Below are 18,176 nucleotides of genomic sequence, written 5' to 3' on the forward strand. Positions count from 1 at the left end.
TGGGATTCACCAAAAGAACTACTGAAACGGCTCCCAATTTCTATAGATCCTGAACCCATCTCCGATCCTGCCAAGGCACTACTGCAACCAGAATCGGGAACTTCTGCCAACTTCTTGACATTTGCGTCAGCGTCACGCCTGCTTAAATCCACCGTGTTTCCACTCCTCTCCACTTTCCCGGAGCCGGTTTCCTTCTCTGGTGAATCCAAAACACTAAAAAACGTTGGGAGTTTTCGTTGTCCGTGAGAAGGGCGCTGCGGATTGAGATTTTCGGTTGCTTTTTTTACAGCGCGGAGGGAAAACGCTTCCCTAAGTTTGGCAGCAGTCACGGTGATTTTCACATTTCCACTCCGATTCGGAGACGAGGAATCCCGTGTTTCCAAGGGAGGCGATTCCGCCCCATTTCGAACTGTCGTTTTAAAGTTCCCTGAGAAAGTGAAGAAGAAGGAACAGTTTTAAGTACAGTAGAGTCTCACTTATCCAACATTCACTTATCCAACGTATTTTTGTAGTCAATGTTTTCAATACATCATCATATTTTGGTGCTAAATTTGAAAATATAATAATTACTACATAGCATTATTGCGTATTGAACTACTTTTTCTGTCAAATTTGTTGTATAACATGATGTTTCGGTGCTTAATTTGTAAAATCATAACCTAATTTGATGTTTAATAGGCTTTTCCTTAATCCCTCCTTATTATCCAACATATTCGCTTATCCAACATTCTGCCGGCCCGTTTATGTTGGATAAGTGAGACTGTACTGTAGCAGTAAAAATTCCAAGTTTTAGGAACATAATGACTCTAACAACGCATAAAAGGTAAAGGTAAAGGTTTCCCCTGACATTAAGTCCAGTCGTGTCTGACTCTGGGGGTTGGTGCTCATCTCCATTTCTAAGCCAAAGAGCCGGCGTTGTCCGTAGACACCTCCAAGGTCATGTGGCCGACATGACTGCATGGAACGCCGTTACCTTCCTGCCAGAGCGGTACCTATTGATCTACTTACATTTGCATGTTTTCAAACTGCTAGGTTGGCAGAAGCTGGAGCTAACAGCGGGCACTCACCCCGCTCCCCGGATTTGAACCTGGGACCTTTCGGTTAGCAAGTTCAGCAGCTCAGTGCTTTAACCCACTGAGCCACCGGAGGCATACTCTCTTTATAGAAAGAATAAGCGGCTGATGGGGAAAAGGAAGGGGCCTGGGGCTGTTAGGAATTGTGGGAATTGAAGTCGAAAACATCTGGAGGGCCCAAGTTGGCCCATGCCTGGCTTAAACCAGCCCCTTATAAGAGATACAGAACCATACATATTCTGTAATAATCAAATGTATGGGCATATAACATATATCATGTGATTGTATGTTTTCCAGGCTGTATGGCCATGTTCCAGAAGCATTCTCTCCTGACGTTTCACCCACATCTATGGCAGACATCCTCAAACGTTGTGAGGATGCCTGCCATAGATATGGGCCAAACGTCAGGAGAGAATGCTTCTGGAACATAACCGTACAGCCCGGAAAACACACAACAACCCTGTGATTCCGGCCATGAAAGCCTTCGACAACATATTTCTTGTGAATCTTGCACTTATATATTTTTTAATGTATGATTTCTTGCTTATTTCACATAGACTCATTATGTACAGGCAAAACACCTACACACTGCAGCTGACACACTCCTGAGTACAACACACACTTTGGGAAGTTCTGGTCTACACTTGGACCACCAACCAGTTAGCAAAATACATTCAAAAGCCTCTGCATTCACAGGAAGATTGGTAAATAAATGGCTGCTGTCATTCTTACCTTCAACATCGATCAATTTCTGATTGAGGACAATTTTGTTCACATCATTGCCAAACATTCCCATCATTGAAGTTTTCACAATGGCTAGCAACAGTTTTTCTTCTTGCAGAAATATTTGCCTTTTGTCAGGTGTGACATTGATGTCAACAGATTCTAAATAAAATACATGCTTGTTTAAAATCAATTGCCAAATCAGGCTTTAACAAGGTTTTTATGACACTCAAGTTTTGTAGAAAAATACAGGTGACTCACCCGAGTCTGCACAGATGTTAAGAACCACAAACGGATATTGATGTCTGTTGTACATGTGGTACACTTCATTCACAAGTTTGGAAACCTGCCCAGGAACAAAAAAGTTATCCCAATTATGCCTGTCTTAAAAATAATAATTATATGCAGATAGCAGAAGATATGGGCTCAGTGCTGGAGTAAAAAGTTTAAAAATTACTATCATTAAAGAGAACTTCAATGAGATAATGCAAGGTGTGCTGTGTTATATGTGGTTTAAAAAATTATTTAAAGGTTTGATTGGTTTTACTATGTATTTTTAATAAGGTCTGTGTTTAATTCTATTTTAATGTGTGAATTTTAGTTTATATATTGTATGATTTTTAGTGTTAGTCACTTTGAGTCTTTGAAAGAGAAGACGTGGGTATATACAGTAGAGTCTCACTTATTCAACACTTGCTTATCCAATGTTCTGGATTATCCAATGCATTTTTGTAGTCAATGTTTTCAATACATCGTGATATTTTGGTGCTAAATTCGTAAATACAGTAATTACTACATAGCATTACTGTGTATTGAACTACATTTCTGTCAAATTTGTTGTATAACATGATGTTAGGGCCGGGCTGTGGCACAGCTGGCTAGTAACCAGCTGCAATTAATTTCTACTGACCGAGAGGTCATGAGTTCGAAGCCCGGGTCGGGTTAAGCCCCCGACCATTAAATAGCCCGGCTTGCTGTTGACCTATGCAGCCCCGAAAGACAGTTGCATCTGTCAAGTAGGGAAATTTAGGTACGCTTTATGCGGAGAGGCTAATTTAACTAATTTACAACATCATAAAAACTGCCAGCAAAACACAAGGAAAGGAACGAGGAAGTACAGCCACTAGTGGACAGTGAAGCAACAGCTCCCCCTGTGGCCGGAATCGTGAAGCTGGAAAAAAAATGTTAAATGCCTCTGTGTCTGTCTATATATGTTGTTTGTCTGTTGGCATTGAATGCTTGCCATATATGTGTTCATTGTAATCCACCCTGAGTCCCCTTCGGGGTGAGAAGGGCGGAATATAAATACTGTAAATAATGTTTTGGTGCTTAATTTTTGAAATCATAACCTAATTTGATGTTTAATAGGCGTTTCCTTAATTCCTCCTTATTATCCAACATATTCACTTATCCAACATTCTGCCAGCCCGTTTATGTTGGATAAGTGAGACTCTACTGTACTACTAATAATAATAACATGACAAGGATTTAAAGATCGAATTGCAAAGACTCTGGCACAAACCAGTCAAGGTGGTCCCAGTGGTGATCGGCACACTGGGTGAAATGCCCAAAGACCTTGGCCAGCACTTGAAAACAATCGGCGCTGACAAAATTACCATCTGCCAGCTACAAAAGGACACCCTACACACATTATTCGCCGATACATCACATAGTCCTAGACACTTGGGAAGGGTCTGACGTGTGATCCAATACAACAGCCAACATAGTGATCTTATCTTGTTCTGTATCAAATAATAATAATAATAATAATAATAATAATAATAATAATAATACCTTTGTTGGATCACAAGGCCGCTGATTAATAAAGAAGAACTGCCTGTCTGTGGTACTCCTTCCAATGCCATGATCACAACGGGAGACAAACCCTGTGATGCTGTTCAAAGTTCAAAACATAAAGAATAAGATAAGAAGAAAAGGAGGAAAAGCTATGGCAAGAATACTCCTTGGCCAAAGCATTCAGATTCCAAGATCCAAATGAATAAAGGTTTCTGACACATAGACAGCAGAGTGTATGGGGACACATAACATTAGTCCCTTTCCAGTGTATAGAAAGGTTTAAGTAGAAAACAGAGGGCTCTTCCACACAGCCATATAACCCAAAATATCAAGGCAGAAAATCCCACAATATCTGCTTTGAATTGGGTCACCTGAGCCCACACTGCTATCTATTCCAGTTCAAAGCAGATAAGGCGGGATTTTATTCAGCTGTGTGGAAGGGGCCTGAGAAATATTCTGGTATACTTTTTACAAAGTTGAGATGCAGTTTTAAAGAGGTGAATGGAAAATGCTTCAGATGTGAAGGAACATTGATATGCAATGTGGAACCTAGAAATAATAATAATAATAATAATAATAATAATAATAATAATAATAATAATAACTATTATTATGCCAAGTTCTAAAGAAACAGGCATTGTTTTCTCTATATACCGTATATACGCAAGTATAAGCCAACCCGAATATAAGCCGAGGCACCTAATTTTACCACAAAAACTGGGAAAACATTGACTTGAGTATAAGATGAGGGTGGGAAATGCAGCAGCTATGGGTCAATTTCAAAAATAAAATAGATATTAATAAAATTGCATTATTTGAGGCATCAGTAGGTTAAATGTTTTTGAGTATTTATATAAAATTGTAATTTAAGATAATAATAAGACTTTAATAAGATAAGACTGTCCAACTCTGAATACCTATATACTCAAGTATAAGCTGACCTGAATAGAAGCCGGCCAGGATCCTCACTCGAGTATAAGCCGAAGGGAGCTTTTCAGCCCTAAAAAAGGGCTGAAAAACTACGCTTATACTCGAGTATAACAATAAAAGTATTATATACAATTTAGAAAGACAATTATTTCCCCATGCAAATTATTTCCCCATGCAAAAAATAAAATGATGTCTATAAAGTTCACAGCATGAACTTTGCCACAATGAGTTCAGAAAAAAGCTCCTATAACATTCAATCTTTTGATCCTGATGCTCTTAAAATGCAGGAAACGAACCCTGAAAACTGAATCCTCCATTAATCTTTCCGGATAAATATTTTAATAATAATAATAATAATAATAATAATAATAATAATAATAATAATAATAATAATAATAATTATACCCCACTTCCATCTCCCCGAAGGGACCCGGGGAGGCTTACATGGGGCGACAGCCCAGGCAAATACAATAAGAAACATAAAATACAGCAATTAACAAAAACCACGGGTGAATGGGAATAAACAATTAACATAAAGATAGCAAAAATATTACTAAACAACATATTAAAATACAACAGTAGAATCATAAAAACCAACTGGGCAAAAGTGCACTAAGCGAGTTTTGTAAACATGAGGTAGTTGGTAAAGTGCTACAAAATCGTGGAAGATTTGGAGTGGGGTAAACCTTGTGGTTATAACAAAAAATTAACAAAAAAAAGGTGCAACCAATTGGAAAACAGACACCGAAGCAAAATTTATCATGCAGATGGGGAGTTCTTATCCCCATCTATTGCTGCTGTGCTGTTTTAGCACAACAGCAATAGCCAGTGTGCCACATCCAGGTCTTTCACTCCATGCACTTTTCCCTTAAGCCTCATTGCTTTGCCTTTGTCCTCCAGGCTAAAAGGGAGAACATACAATCTTCTACTTACGTATAAAGCCTAGTGGGAATATCAGCAGGATTCAGACCATATTCCTCGCAGATGGCATCACTAGGAGGCAGCTGAACAAACGGGATCAGGCTTTGCACCTGGACAAGCAAAGATTTGACTTTATTTATACCTTTTATTTATTAAATTTATACCTTTCTGCCATGCTGAATCACACCACTATTTGTTCTGAACTCCTGTCTTTTCTTTCTGTATCATATCCCCTTTATATGTAGTGCATTCAATACTAAAAATTGGAAAATCAGGATAACAAAATCTATATATATAAAAGAGTGATGGAATCACGGCACCAGACAAAACAACAAAACTACAGGCCCCCCAACCTCGAAATTTGACAAAACAACCCATCATCCACGGCTCTAGGTTGATACAACAAAAAGAAAAAAATAATAAAGTTCTAATTAGAGGGAGAGGAATAATTGCTTTTATCCAATTGCTGCCAGTTAAAAGGCTAAGCTCCTCCAACTTGGTCTCCTAGCAACCCAATAAAAAATAATAAAAAACACAAAAAATAATTAAAAACACTAAAAAATTAATACAATAAAATACTATAATAACATAAAATAACTAAAAATAATACAAGAAAATAATAAAATATAATAAATAAAAAGATAACTTACAATAAAATTAATTTACAAATACAAATAACGTCAAATAAAAATTACACATCAATTTTTAACCAATACCACCACCACTTTGCCACAGCAACGCGTGGCCGGGCACAGCTAGTCTATATATATAAAAGGGTAATGAAATTTCGGCCTAGGACAAAACAACAAAACTACACATCCCAGAAACACTAAACTTGGCAGCACAACCCCTCGTCCATGCCTCTACGTTCATACAACAAAAAGAAAAGAAAAATAAAGTCCTAATTAGAGGGAGAGGAATAATTGTTTTTATCCAATTGCTGCCAGTTAGAAGGCTAAGCTCCGCCCACTTGGTCTCCTAGCAACCCACTCAGCCCAGGGGACAGGCAGAGTTAGGCCTCACTTAGGCCTCTTCCACACTGCCTATAAAATACAGATTATCTGATTTTAACTGGATTATATGGCAGTGTAGACTCAAGGCCCTTCCACAGAGCTATATAACCCATTTATAATAGTCTTAATGTAAGGTAAAAACCTTTACCCTTTACCTTAACTACCACCAGTTCCTCAATACTTTATTTCCCATCCCACCATACTTCGCCACAGCAACGCGTGGCTGGGCACAGCTAGTACATTATAAATCTATCTCTGAATAACAAACATCAATGGAACATACTTATGCATAGATGAATCTGTAAGTCAAATAAATGAATTCAAAACCACAACCTCCAAACAAATAATATTCAAAACACAGGTCTTCACAAAGGACACATATGTTTAGAGACATGGGGTGGCAGTTCAAACCCGCGAAACGGGGTGAGCTCCCATCTGTCAGCTCCAACTCCTGCCAATCTAGAAGTTCAAAAACATGCAAATGTGAGTCGATAAATAGGTACTGCTTCAGCAGGAAAAAGGCAAAAAGACACTCCAACCAATCTTGCTGGCCACACAACCAGGAGGTGACAACGCAGGCTCCTCGGCTTGAAAATGGAGAAATGAGCTCTAATGGCAGGAAAAGTAACAGTAGTGATAGTACCTGCTTTTGCCCAAATATTGCTCCGATGTTTTCTTTTACAGTAGAGTTCCCATTAGTGCATACAACAGGTTGCTTCTTCCCTTGACCAACCTGGTTGGTGCAAGTAATTCGAACTCCTGTTGAAACGATGCAGTAGGCTTGTAATACCTGAACCATTTTTGCGTACTCCTGGAGAAAATAAGCATGAAAACATTATTGTTTAGGAACTGTATCATGACAATCAAAATTACTATGCAACCAGGAATTAGAAGGCAACTGCAATTCCACCAGCTGTACCTTCTTTATGTTGCGCTGAAATTCTTTATGTCGCACTGGCAATGTATGGAAGAGCTGCTGCACGCTGACCGTTGTCCCTTGTTGACGGGGACATGGGACCTTCAGGGTGATTTTCCCGCCGTGATCAAACACCAGGCGTGTTCCAACCTTGGCGGACGTATGACAGGTGAAAATGGAAACATCGCTGTAAACAAGTAAACAAAAACTAAGAAAAAAATATTAAATACAAATGTACAACAACAATGGGCTTTAAAACACTGGCATCTGCTTTTTTGTCTTTAACATGCCCTTCCATTCTCCTCCAGTAGTTTCCCCCAGGCAGTAAGCAGCCAGGCTTTGAAGCTGAAAGACCATTCAATGCTAATCAAGGTGACCAATTGCAACATTCACACTTGCCTCAAACAGACAAGAGTTATTTCTCCCACCCCAGACATTATTCCACAGATGTATAAAACTCATTTCCAACAGACCTCACAACTTCTGAGGATGCCTGCCATGGATGTGGGCAAAACACCAGGAGAGAATGCTTCTGGAACATGGCCATACAGCCCGGAAAACTCACAACAACCCACTGATTCCGGCCATGAAAGCCTTCGACAACACAGTTCATAAGCTCATAAGGTTTACAAATATTTTATCTATGGATTTGCCTTTCCAGAGAAGTATCTCACCTTAACGCACATAGAGAACTCAGAGCTTCACCTCGAAAGCCGAACGTTTCAACATTTATAAGGTCAGAGAAATCTTGTATCTTGGATGTATGATGTTTTAGAGCTGGAAGTTAAAACCAGAAACAGGGAATGTGTTTAGATTGCAGTTACTGTTAAAGTAGGAATGATTGTATATAGAATTGTTTAAATGTAATTAAGTCATGGTGGTGCAATGTGTGCTGGAGATTGTATCATGCACTGTGTACTGTTTACTATGACAGTGTGTAAAGGGTTAAGTGCCTGCAAACTTGGATTGCATCAGACAGCAGAGTCTGGGATAAATTGCCCTCTGCTTCCTATCTTTCTCTTCTCTGGATTCCTTCCCGTGTGTGCCTGTGTGAGAGCTGTGTATTGTTTTGTGGAATTCCGTTCGTGAGTAAACTTTTGATAGAGAGCTGAAGACTCCAGCGTCATCATTTATCTAGTGTTTTCTCGTCAGTGACTTCTGCTGCGTGTGTGCCTAGCAAAATCGCGCTGACAGTTACCATTATCTCACAGCACTGGATTTACTGCCTCTGGCTAACAGTAATATCTGGCCACCTATTACATAGTGACCGCCAAATGCAGCATTGCCCAAACACGAATCAAGGAACATGAAAGGCCAGAGAAGTCAGCCATAGAAGAGCACTTGATGAACCAACCTGGACACAGCATATTATTGGAGAACACAGCAATGCTGGGCCACTCTAACAACCACCAGACTACTTAAACTTACTTAAGCCAGCAAAGTTTTCCTCTTCGACGCCACAACCGTTATCAGAAACTTCAATGAGATCTGCGCCATAATCTTTCAGCTTTACTTCTACAAAACATAAAGATTATTTGTTAGTCAAAGCATTTAAATTTTTAAAAAGTTACAAGGCACCTCTCAACATACCTCTGCTGTTGACAATCTGGTGGCAGTTGAAGTTAAACTGCACTTTTAGAAAAATATCATGGGGCAGCATTTTATTGGGGGGGGGGGGGGAACAATACCCTTATATTGCTCCTTGGAGATGTAGTTTGTCAGATATGACACCATAACGCCCATTGGATCCAACTAGCATAGCCAGCGATGGAGAACAATGGAAACCATGGTCCAACAATATCTTACAGCCACGTAATACTTTTGCAGGTTTGTGATCCCACCAGTTCTTTGTTGCTGGGAGGTGGTACTTGAGGCATAAGTTCCAATGGATCATTTGGGCCACATAGTTGTGCCTCTGCTAGTAGTCTGTCTGTGCGATTTTGTTACAGCAGCTGAGGATATGATCAATGGTTTTGTCGGTTTCCCTGCACAGTCTGCATTTTGGGTCATCAGCTGATTTTTCGATCGTGGCCTTAATTGCATTTGTTCTGATGGCTTGCTCCTGGGCTGCAAGGATCGGGCCTTCTGTCTCCTTATTCAGGGTCTCATTCGTGAGCCAGAGCCAGGTCTTCTCCTTATCAGCTTTTCCTTCAATTTTGTCAAGGAACTTTCCATGCAATGTTTTGTTGTGCCAGCTGTCGGCTCTAGTTTGTAGTGCGGTTTTCTTGTACTGGTTAATAATAATACAGTAGACTCTCACTTATCCAACATAAACGGGTCGGCAGAATGTTGGATAAGCGAATATGTTGGATAATAAGGAGGCATTAAGGAAAAGCCTATTAAACATCAAATTAGGTTATGACTTTACAAATTAAGCATCAAAACATCATGTTATATAACAAATTTGACAGAAAAAGTAGTTCAGTACAAAATAATTCTATGTAGTAATTACTGTATTTACAAATTTAGCACCAAAATATCACGATTTTTTGAAAACGTTGACTACAAAAATGCGTTGGATAATCCAGAATGTTGGATAAGTGAGACTCTACTGTAATAATAATAATAATAATAATAATAATAATAATATTATATGGCTTTGTGGAAGGGCCCTGAGATGCTGTTAAAACTTCAACTCCCAGAAGCTCTCGACACCACGGACAAGAGCTAAAAATTCTGGAAATTGCAGTCCAAAAACAACCTTTATCATGCGTTTAATACTATGCTATACCATACCATCAATTTTGTATTAAATATTGAAAGACAATCATGATAACCAACATCGTCCCCGAAAGCAAAGATTTCGAAATGAGCCCCAAAACTTACCCACAGTTGTGGCACCGGCGTCGATACTATTTTCCACCAGCTCTTTCACCGCCGTACATAGATTCAGCACCACTTGTCCGGAGCATATCTGGTGAACCGATCTACGGTCTATTGGCTTGATGGCTTTAGCAGACTCTGCCCTTTGAGCAAAAACACAAACAGCATTACTTTTCCAAGTTCAGCGGGATATAGAAGCAATAGGGTGCATTTTAGAAGGGATTCGATGAAGAAAATGTGGTGCCAGAGTTACCAGACATGGTATCTATCTATCTATATATATATAAAAGGCTTTTGGCATCATGGCGACTCACAAAACAACAAAACCCCAAACCCCCCAAACTCAAAAATTGCCAACACAATCAATCATCCCCGCCTCAAGTAAGATACAACACAATTACACTAAAAACACAATCACAACAGCAACAACCACAACAGGCGACCAGGTACTCTTCACCCACCCCTGAGCCTTCCCTCCAGCTGTTTTCAACTTCAACTCTCACCATTCCTAACACCTTAACCTTCTGAGAGAAAAAAACAAAAGGGACTCAGGCTGTTACGAATGCTGGGAGTTGAAGTCCAAACCACCTGCAGCAGGCCCATGCCTGTATCCCAGGGTACAGACAAACTGCATTTAGACCTCATCCATACTCATCCATACTACTGTCCCTAGAAAATACAGATTATCTGATTTCAACTCCATTATGTGGCAGTCTACACTCAAACCCCTGCCACACAACAATATTACCCAGAATACCAAGGCACATCTGCCAATATCTCCTTTAAACTGGATTATCTACCTTGGTATGCTAAATAATATTCCTCTGACATCGCCTTCACTCTACACTGCCATCTAATCCAGTTCAGTCTACATTTTATACAACTATGTACAACTGACCTCATATAATCCAATTCTAACCACCTAATATAACATTATAAATATAATATATAAGACTTACTATGGTATAATAATAGAAAACAATATGATCTCTAAAACCAGGAGACGAAATAAAGACCAACACTCGGAAAGCAGGGAAATTGGGAATTCTACAAACGAAACAATTGGGGCCAGCTAACACTTCCCAACAAAACATTCCTCCAGACAGTAAACAAACACCCTTTCAACCTGCAAGGCCATTAAAAACTAATCAAGGTGGCTAATTCCATCATTTAAACCTCCCACGCCGACACTATTAATTCCTATTCAAACTCACCAACCAAGGATTCCGCAAGGTAAAAACCGACCAGGCTTACAACCATCAAGCCTATTCAATACTTTTCAACCAGGCCAACCAACATTTCCCCTACATACAAAACCCCCAAACTCTGAAACCACAACACTACTCTGTCCCATTCAACCTCGCCTAGCAACAATACCTTATGTGCAAACCAACCAGGCGTTTAACCTACAAACCTATTCAATACCATTCAATCTGGCCAAACAAGAATTCCCCTACTAAGGAAGTACCCACACTTCAAAGCGCCTCTTTGATTAATGCTACGACTCCAACCACTCTGTTGTCGATCGCACTTTGGGGGATCGGGCCCTTAAAGAGAGACCCGACCCGGTCCTGAGGGAACGGACCTTGGCGAAGCCAAAAGGAGAATATAAGCCGCAATACAACCTGAAGCCTGAAATGAAGAAGGTCCGCCAAGTTGAAGGAAAATCCGCCAAGGAGTTTTTATTGAGCAATTCAGCTGAAAAGGACGCTAATAGTGATCATTCAATCTACTAGTGTAACATACGTTTCAAATAAAGCCATATTTATACAATGTTTCGGTCTGACAGCCCTTTGAATTTCCCGCCCCGCTTCCCCGCCCATCCGATCGCGGATAGGCTGGGAGGTTGAACGAGGCGGGCTTTCGTTTCCCGCCTTGCTCTGCTGGCCCAATGGGGAGCCGTTTTTTGTCCCCCCTCGGGCCAATCAGAGAGGAGGAGGCGGGAGCTATAGAAACAATGAGGTGACCGGACAGGAAACATCGGATTAATTCTGGCCCAGCCGATTTCTAAAGGAATTTAATGGCACCCATCAAGGGTGTCCGGGGTCCTGTCACGTTTTCAGATTTTAGATATGCCTTGGGGTGTCAGACGGGAAGTGGTGATGGGTGGTGATGAGCCGCCATTGACGGCCCCACAGGGTGCCTTCCAGCGGCGTCCTGGCCTGGGATATGACGATGTTTGCCTTGGGGGCGAGTCACCTTTAGGAATTTGGTGACTCTAAACCCTATATTGTCCATGCGATCGGAATGAGATTGGATTAAACTGTGGCAGATTATCCTTTTGTTTTTGGGAAGGGAGGTCTGGGTCATGGAGCTAAGGTTCACGTTGGGGTCATAATATTTCCCATTTGATTTCATGATTTGACAATTATATGGGATAAAATGAAAATTAAAATAAAGTTGGAACATAAACCCAGCTGGGAAAAACACATATTTTCCGGGGATCCCAAAGAGTATAAATACATATTAGCCGATAGGTAGATTTCAAGGAAATAAAGGAGAATCCATAAAGGTAGGTGACATTGCATAAAGGGGAATCATGAATGATATAAACAATAGAAAACATTTGATAAAAACGAAGTTTACAACATCTGGGGAACCCAATATAGAAGTGGAGTCCTAACAGTATGATTTCACAATTCATGAAGTTGTTATCTCTTGCCTCAGAGTGCAGGGATAATCCACAGTAAACTCCAGTAAAAAGTCCCAATCACCTTCTACTATAAATATATGGAATATAGAACATAAAGTCTTGATTTTTGAACTATCTTTTACAAAGTCCTGGAGGGGAGGTCACCTCGATCACATTTTCCCCCCTTCGGGGCTTGGAAATGGCTATGAACATTTCCCAAAGCCCCGACATTTCACTGCATGCAGGGCCTCTGCCTTGGTAGATCAGATTGTGCCTTTTTGTTGGAGGGCAGGAGCTTGAAGAGGTGAAAGCTGAGGTTCAGTCAGTGGTGGGTGATCCCATGGTGTTGAAACAGATGTCCCTTGGTCTGGAGTCATGGGAAATGGAGCATGAAGGTGGAGGTGGTGAGGGCTGGGGATGATGGAGGCTGTGATGCAGTACTCCCATTTGGCTGCCTTTTCTTGGCTGCAGCTTGGGCCCCCCTTTGTAGTTGGCAGCTGGGGGCAACTGGGCACAGCTTCTGCGCCTCACAGCACGGCGCCTCCTGGTGACTGCAGGCAGGTCCAGCACTCCAACAGAGGAGACGGAAAGGAGAGAGTGCCTAGGGAAACTAAGGACAGATTATAAGCCCCCCCTCCCTCCCGTGGTGGGGTTAGTCAGGGAAGTCACTCATACCTTGTGAGGGCTCCAGCAGTCCTGGGGTCCTTCTTTGGCACAGCTCTGGTGAAAGTGGAACATCCTTCCCTCATGGTGGTCACTGGTAGAATCCTGTTCATTTCTTCTGGGACATCTTCTGCCATGGCGGCCAATTCTGTCCCCTGGTGATGTCATGAGGGCCTCCTTGGCAGCGTCAAAGGCAGACCTGCACTCAGTAGCCCTTTGCCAGGGCAGAACCAGGCCAGCTGGAGGGCACCATACGGTGGTCTGGCCATAAAAGCCTGCCATGTGCAAGAATCCTTTCAGCAGTGTCTTAGTCTCTAGCCCCTGAGCCAGGCAGATGGGGCTGCTTCCCCCGTTGGGGTCTCAGATCAGCCCCAGGTGGGGCTGTCTCTTCTGGGTGACTGGGGGTCCGGGCTTACCCTCACAGGACCATCTCCAATGGCCTCTGGGTTCTAGCTGCTGCATGAAATCCACAGCGCACTCCGAGAGCCCCTACCCAGGTCTTAGAACTGTTCATGGTGGCAGGTATGGATTATGGGTCTTGCAGTCTGGTCTGATGTCCTCAGTCAGGTGGTTGGGTCCGGTCCTCTGGATCTCTTCAGCTGTGCCTGGAAGGTCCCCTGGACTCTGTACTGCCCCCCCCTCATAATTAAAGGCAGTTAGAGGGATTTTTAAAACATTCACACGCATGCACTCAGGGAAAGGGAGGGAGAAGGACCCGAAAGGAAGAAAGGAGATTGTTCGGGAACTGTGGAGAGTGAAAGAGTGCCTTCACTATAAAAGTAAACCAGGATTTTGACTGAATGTTTATAAGGAGAAATGGGGATGCTGGGAAGGAAGGGGGGGGGGGAGCTTTGAAAAAGGAGAATGTTGAAGTGCATTTCGGCCTAGGAAAACATGAAGTGGAAGAGAGAGAGAGAGAGAGAAAAAAAACTCACATATAGAAAAATACATCAATTCTTCCATCCCCCCCTTTTCTCTCTAAGATAAGGGAGGCTTGAGGAGAGAGAGACAAGAAAAAGTTAAAACCACAGAAGCAGCAGGTTTTCTCTGGGGGGGGGGGTCTCACAAAATATTAGGGCTTGAACCTTTGAAAATAGGGAGGTGAGATGGCACAGAAGAAAAGGGAGAGAGAGAGAGCATAGCACTAAGCTAGTCCATTCCAGCCCTCCTTCCCAGAAAACTATATATCACTGGTGGCTTTTAAGGCAAAGGGATGAGTAGAGAAGAGTTTACAGCCCACACATTACATAAACACACAAAATTTAATCAACACTTTTCTGGGAGTCCCCTTCCCCCACCCAAATCCTTTGCCATGCTTCCCAGATGGGAAAGAAAGAAAAAGGGGAAATTAAGAAACAGAAGCGGCTAAAGGAATGGCCCCCCTCCCCCCTTTTGTAAGGACCAAAGGAAATATAAGACAACACTGAGGTAAAATCTTAGGGATAGTGTCTAGAAAATGGGAACAAAGGGAAATAAGGGATTTTAAAAGGTGAGAAGAGAGGAAGGAGAGGAGAAATGGATTTGAGATTTGAGGGAGAGAGAGAGATTTTCACTCAGGCCGGGGAAGAGAGAGAGAGAAAAGAAAAAAAGGGTACAATTTGAGGGTAGGCAAGGCAGAATATCAAGTTGGAGAAGATTTGATTTGAAAGAAGGAAGCAATCCTTGGAGAACTATAGATCTTGGTGGCAGGCTTCAGGACTGAATCTTCTCCCCCCTTTGCCCCTCCAAAAACAGGAAGAGGAAAAAAGTGTCCTCTTTGCACAATCTCCCCGCGGCCCCTCCTTCTCCTCTCTCTCCAAGAGAGGAATGAGCGCAGAGAGAGAGAGAGAGAGAGAGAGAGAGAGAGAGAGAGAGAGAGAGAGAGAGAGAGCCTGGTGGGGGCAAGAGAAGGAGGGGGATGGTGGGGCGATTCTTCCCATCTGAGGAAAACTCAGAATGTGGCAGGAGTTGAGTGGCAGGGGCAGATACAATTTGGGGGGGGGGGCATCAGGCTTCAAAGGAACGGCTGGGATGGGGGCTGAGAGAGTGTGACTTGAGAAGAGGAACAGTGTTTTGGATCAGGTGTGTTTCGAGGTGAGAGGGGAGGGGGCTGGGAGCCCTCCTTCACGTTAGACTGGGCTGAACTCTCTGGAGGGGAATTTCTTGGGGGGGGGGATCCCTGAAGTAAGGGTTCCCTTGGAAGGCCAATTTGGGAGTCCTGGATCAGTGTAGGACTCAGGGTGAGGAGAAAAGGTGGGGATGGGGATTGGAGGAGGGGGCTGATGGGGTGGGGAGAAGGCAAGCAAATGTGTCCAGAAAATCCTCTGGAGGAGGGGGTAAGGGGAAAAGGGTCTAGGGGGGAATCTTTGGGGGGCTGTTTTTGGAGCCCAAATCTCTGCATGGGAAGACGTGGGCCCCCCTCCCCCCCTCCGATTCTCTCCCTGGCTTAGGGCCATGAACATTGCAGCATAAGCAAGTTGGGACCACTTGCCCTCCCCCTGGCGAGTCACCTTAGGTCAACACTCCGAATTCGGCGACTCGAGCAAGGGGGGGGGCAAGCTGTTCCCCCTTCAAGGGCCACAAGGGGCCACTTATGTGCTCTGAGTTAGCCCAACCTGGCCTGCACCATGTTTTTTGATGCAAAGCCCACCCCAATTGGCCAGGATCTTACCCAATGGAGAATCCCTGGGGATGTCTGCTGGGGTGGGACACCCTAGACGTGCTTGAACAAACACCCATCCTTGGCTCAGCCCCTGCCCAGTACCTGACAGTTAATGGAGTAACGACTCACCCACCGGCTGGATGCAACTCGTCCTTTCAAGAGTTCTCCCTACACCAAGGCTGAATGGCTGGCGTTCGTGGGATCCGCAGGTGCCCCGGGAACACAATCGTTCCCCTACCCCACGATCCTAGAACCTGTAATCTTACAAGCCAGACTGTTCTCACACACCACCGGGCGCCAGATGTTCCCGCGTTTCACCAGGAATTTGTTACCGAGCCCTGATCCGAAGTGCAATACCTCCAGAACTCCGCCCACCTGGGTCTTAACAACGGGGCCGGTTCCCTTTTATTTTTACAGGGCGTCCCCTGTTTCACGTTGGCGCCTTTCCTTCGAGGAGCTAAAAATCTGCTTCCTCCTATCTGGCTCCTTTGTTCAGTACCCTGAATCAGATCTAGAGAGAGAAAGGGGCTGCCAGAGAAATTTGGATGTGAAATGAGGTCAATTTGTTGGTCGGAGGGCCCTCCTTGCAGCCGTTTCTCTCCCCAACCTGTCCCAGAATATCTGGACCAAGGTTGCCGCTTGGAATTTTAGCCTAGAAATTGATCTTTGGAACTTCCAAGCAAGTCCCTTCGTGGTAAAGCCAAATTATGTTGTCGATCGCACTTTGGGGGATCGGGCCCTTAAAGAGAGACCCGACCCGGTCCTGAGGGAACGGACCTTGGCGAAGCCAAAAGGAGAATATAAGCCGCAATACAACCTGAAGCCTGAAATGAAGAAGGTCCGCCAAGTTGAAGGAAAATCCGCCAAGGAGTTTTTATTGAGCAATTCAGCTGAAAAGGACGCTAATAGTGATCATTCAATCTACTAGCGTAACATACGTTTCAAATAAAGCCATATTTATACAATGTTTCGGTCTGACAGCCCTTTGAATTTCCCGCCCCGCTTCCCCGCCCATCCGATCGCGGATAGGCTGGGAGGTTGAACGAGGCGGGCTTTCGTTTCCCGCCTTGCTCTGCTGGCCCAATGGGGAGCCGTTTTTTGTCCCCCCTCGGGCCAATCAGAGAGGAGGAGGCGGGAGCTATAGAAACAATGAGGTGACCGGACAGGAAACATCGGATTAATTCTGGCCCAGCCGATTTCTAAAGGAATTTAATGGCACCCATCAAGGGTGTCCGGGGTCCTGTCACGTTTTCAGATTTTAGATATGCCTTGGGGTGTCAGACGGGAAGTGGTGATGGGTGGTGATGAGCCGCCATTGACGGCCCCACAGGGTGCCTTCCAGCGGCGTCCTGGCCTGGGATATGACGATGTTTGCCTTGGGGGCGAGTCACCTTTAGGAATTTGGTGACTCTAAACCCTATATTGTCCATGCGATCGGAATGAGATTGGATTAAACTGTGGCAGATTATCCTTTTGTTTTTGGGAAGGGAGGTCTGGGTCATGGAGCTAAGGTTCACGTTGGGGTCATAATATTTCCCATTTGATTTCATGATTTGACAATTATATGGGATAAAATGAAAATTAAAATAAAGTTGGAACATAAACCCAGCTGGGAAAAACACATATTTTCCGGGGATCCCAAAGAGTATAAATACATATTAGCCGATAGGTAGATTTCAAGGAAATAAAGGAGAATCCATAAAGGTAGGTGACATTGCATAAAGGGGAATCATGAATGATATAAACAATAGAAAACATTTGATAAAAACGAAGTTTACAACATCTGGGGAACCCAATATAGAAGTGGAGTCCTAACAGTATGATTTCACAATTCATGAAGTTGTTATCTCTTGCCTCAGAGTGCAGGGATAATCCACAGTAAACTCCAGTAAAAAGTCCCAATCACCTTCTACTATAAATATATGGAATATAGAACATAAAGTCTTGATTTTTGAACTATCTTTTACAAAGTCCTGGAGGGGAGGTCACCTCGATCACAACTCCACAAAACGGCCAGACTTTCACGCTACAAGGCTATTCACTC

The 18,176-nt window shown here is 43.1% G+C and overlaps 1 protein-coding gene across 3 annotated transcripts in view; it reads right to left on the reverse strand.

Moving 5' to 3' along the window:
* pms2 (PMS1 homolog 2, mismatch repair system component) overlaps positions 1 to 18,176 on the reverse strand; it is a 30,809-nt gene that overhangs the window by 12,112 nt on the left and 521 nt on the right. For all 3 annotated transcript variants that reach the window (XR_010001155.1, XM_062964428.1, XM_062964429.1), the window contains exons 2-11: positions 10,200 to 10,339; positions 8,802 to 8,888; positions 8,048 to 8,150; positions 7,377 to 7,560; positions 7,101 to 7,268; positions 5,457 to 5,554; positions 3,591 to 3,690; positions 2,058 to 2,142; positions 1,806 to 1,958; positions 1 to 427 (exon numbers count right to left, since the gene is read on the reverse strand). The exon at positions 1 to 427 is cut by the window's left edge and continues 393 nt beyond it. Coding sequence is in view for 2 of the 3 variants with exons in the window: in XM_062964428.1 (XP_062820498.1) it covers positions 1 to 427; positions 1,806 to 1,958; positions 2,058 to 2,142; positions 3,591 to 3,690; positions 5,457 to 5,554; positions 7,101 to 7,268; positions 7,377 to 7,560; positions 8,048 to 8,150; positions 8,802 to 8,888; positions 10,200 to 10,339 (1,545 nt within the window). In the remaining variant the exon portion in view is untranslated. The remainder of the gene's footprint in view (positions 428 to 1,805; positions 1,959 to 2,057; positions 2,143 to 3,590; positions 3,691 to 5,456; positions 5,555 to 7,100; positions 7,269 to 7,376; positions 7,561 to 8,047; positions 8,151 to 8,801; positions 8,889 to 10,199; positions 10,340 to 18,176) is intronic.

This window comes from Anolis carolinensis, unplaced genomic scaffold (assembly GCF_035594765.1).
Source record: "Anolis carolinensis isolate JA03-04 unplaced genomic scaffold, rAnoCar3.1.pri scaffold_13, whole genome shotgun sequence".
Classification (NCBI taxonomy): Eukaryota; Metazoa; Chordata; class Lepidosauria; order Squamata; family Dactyloidae; genus Anolis; species Anolis carolinensis.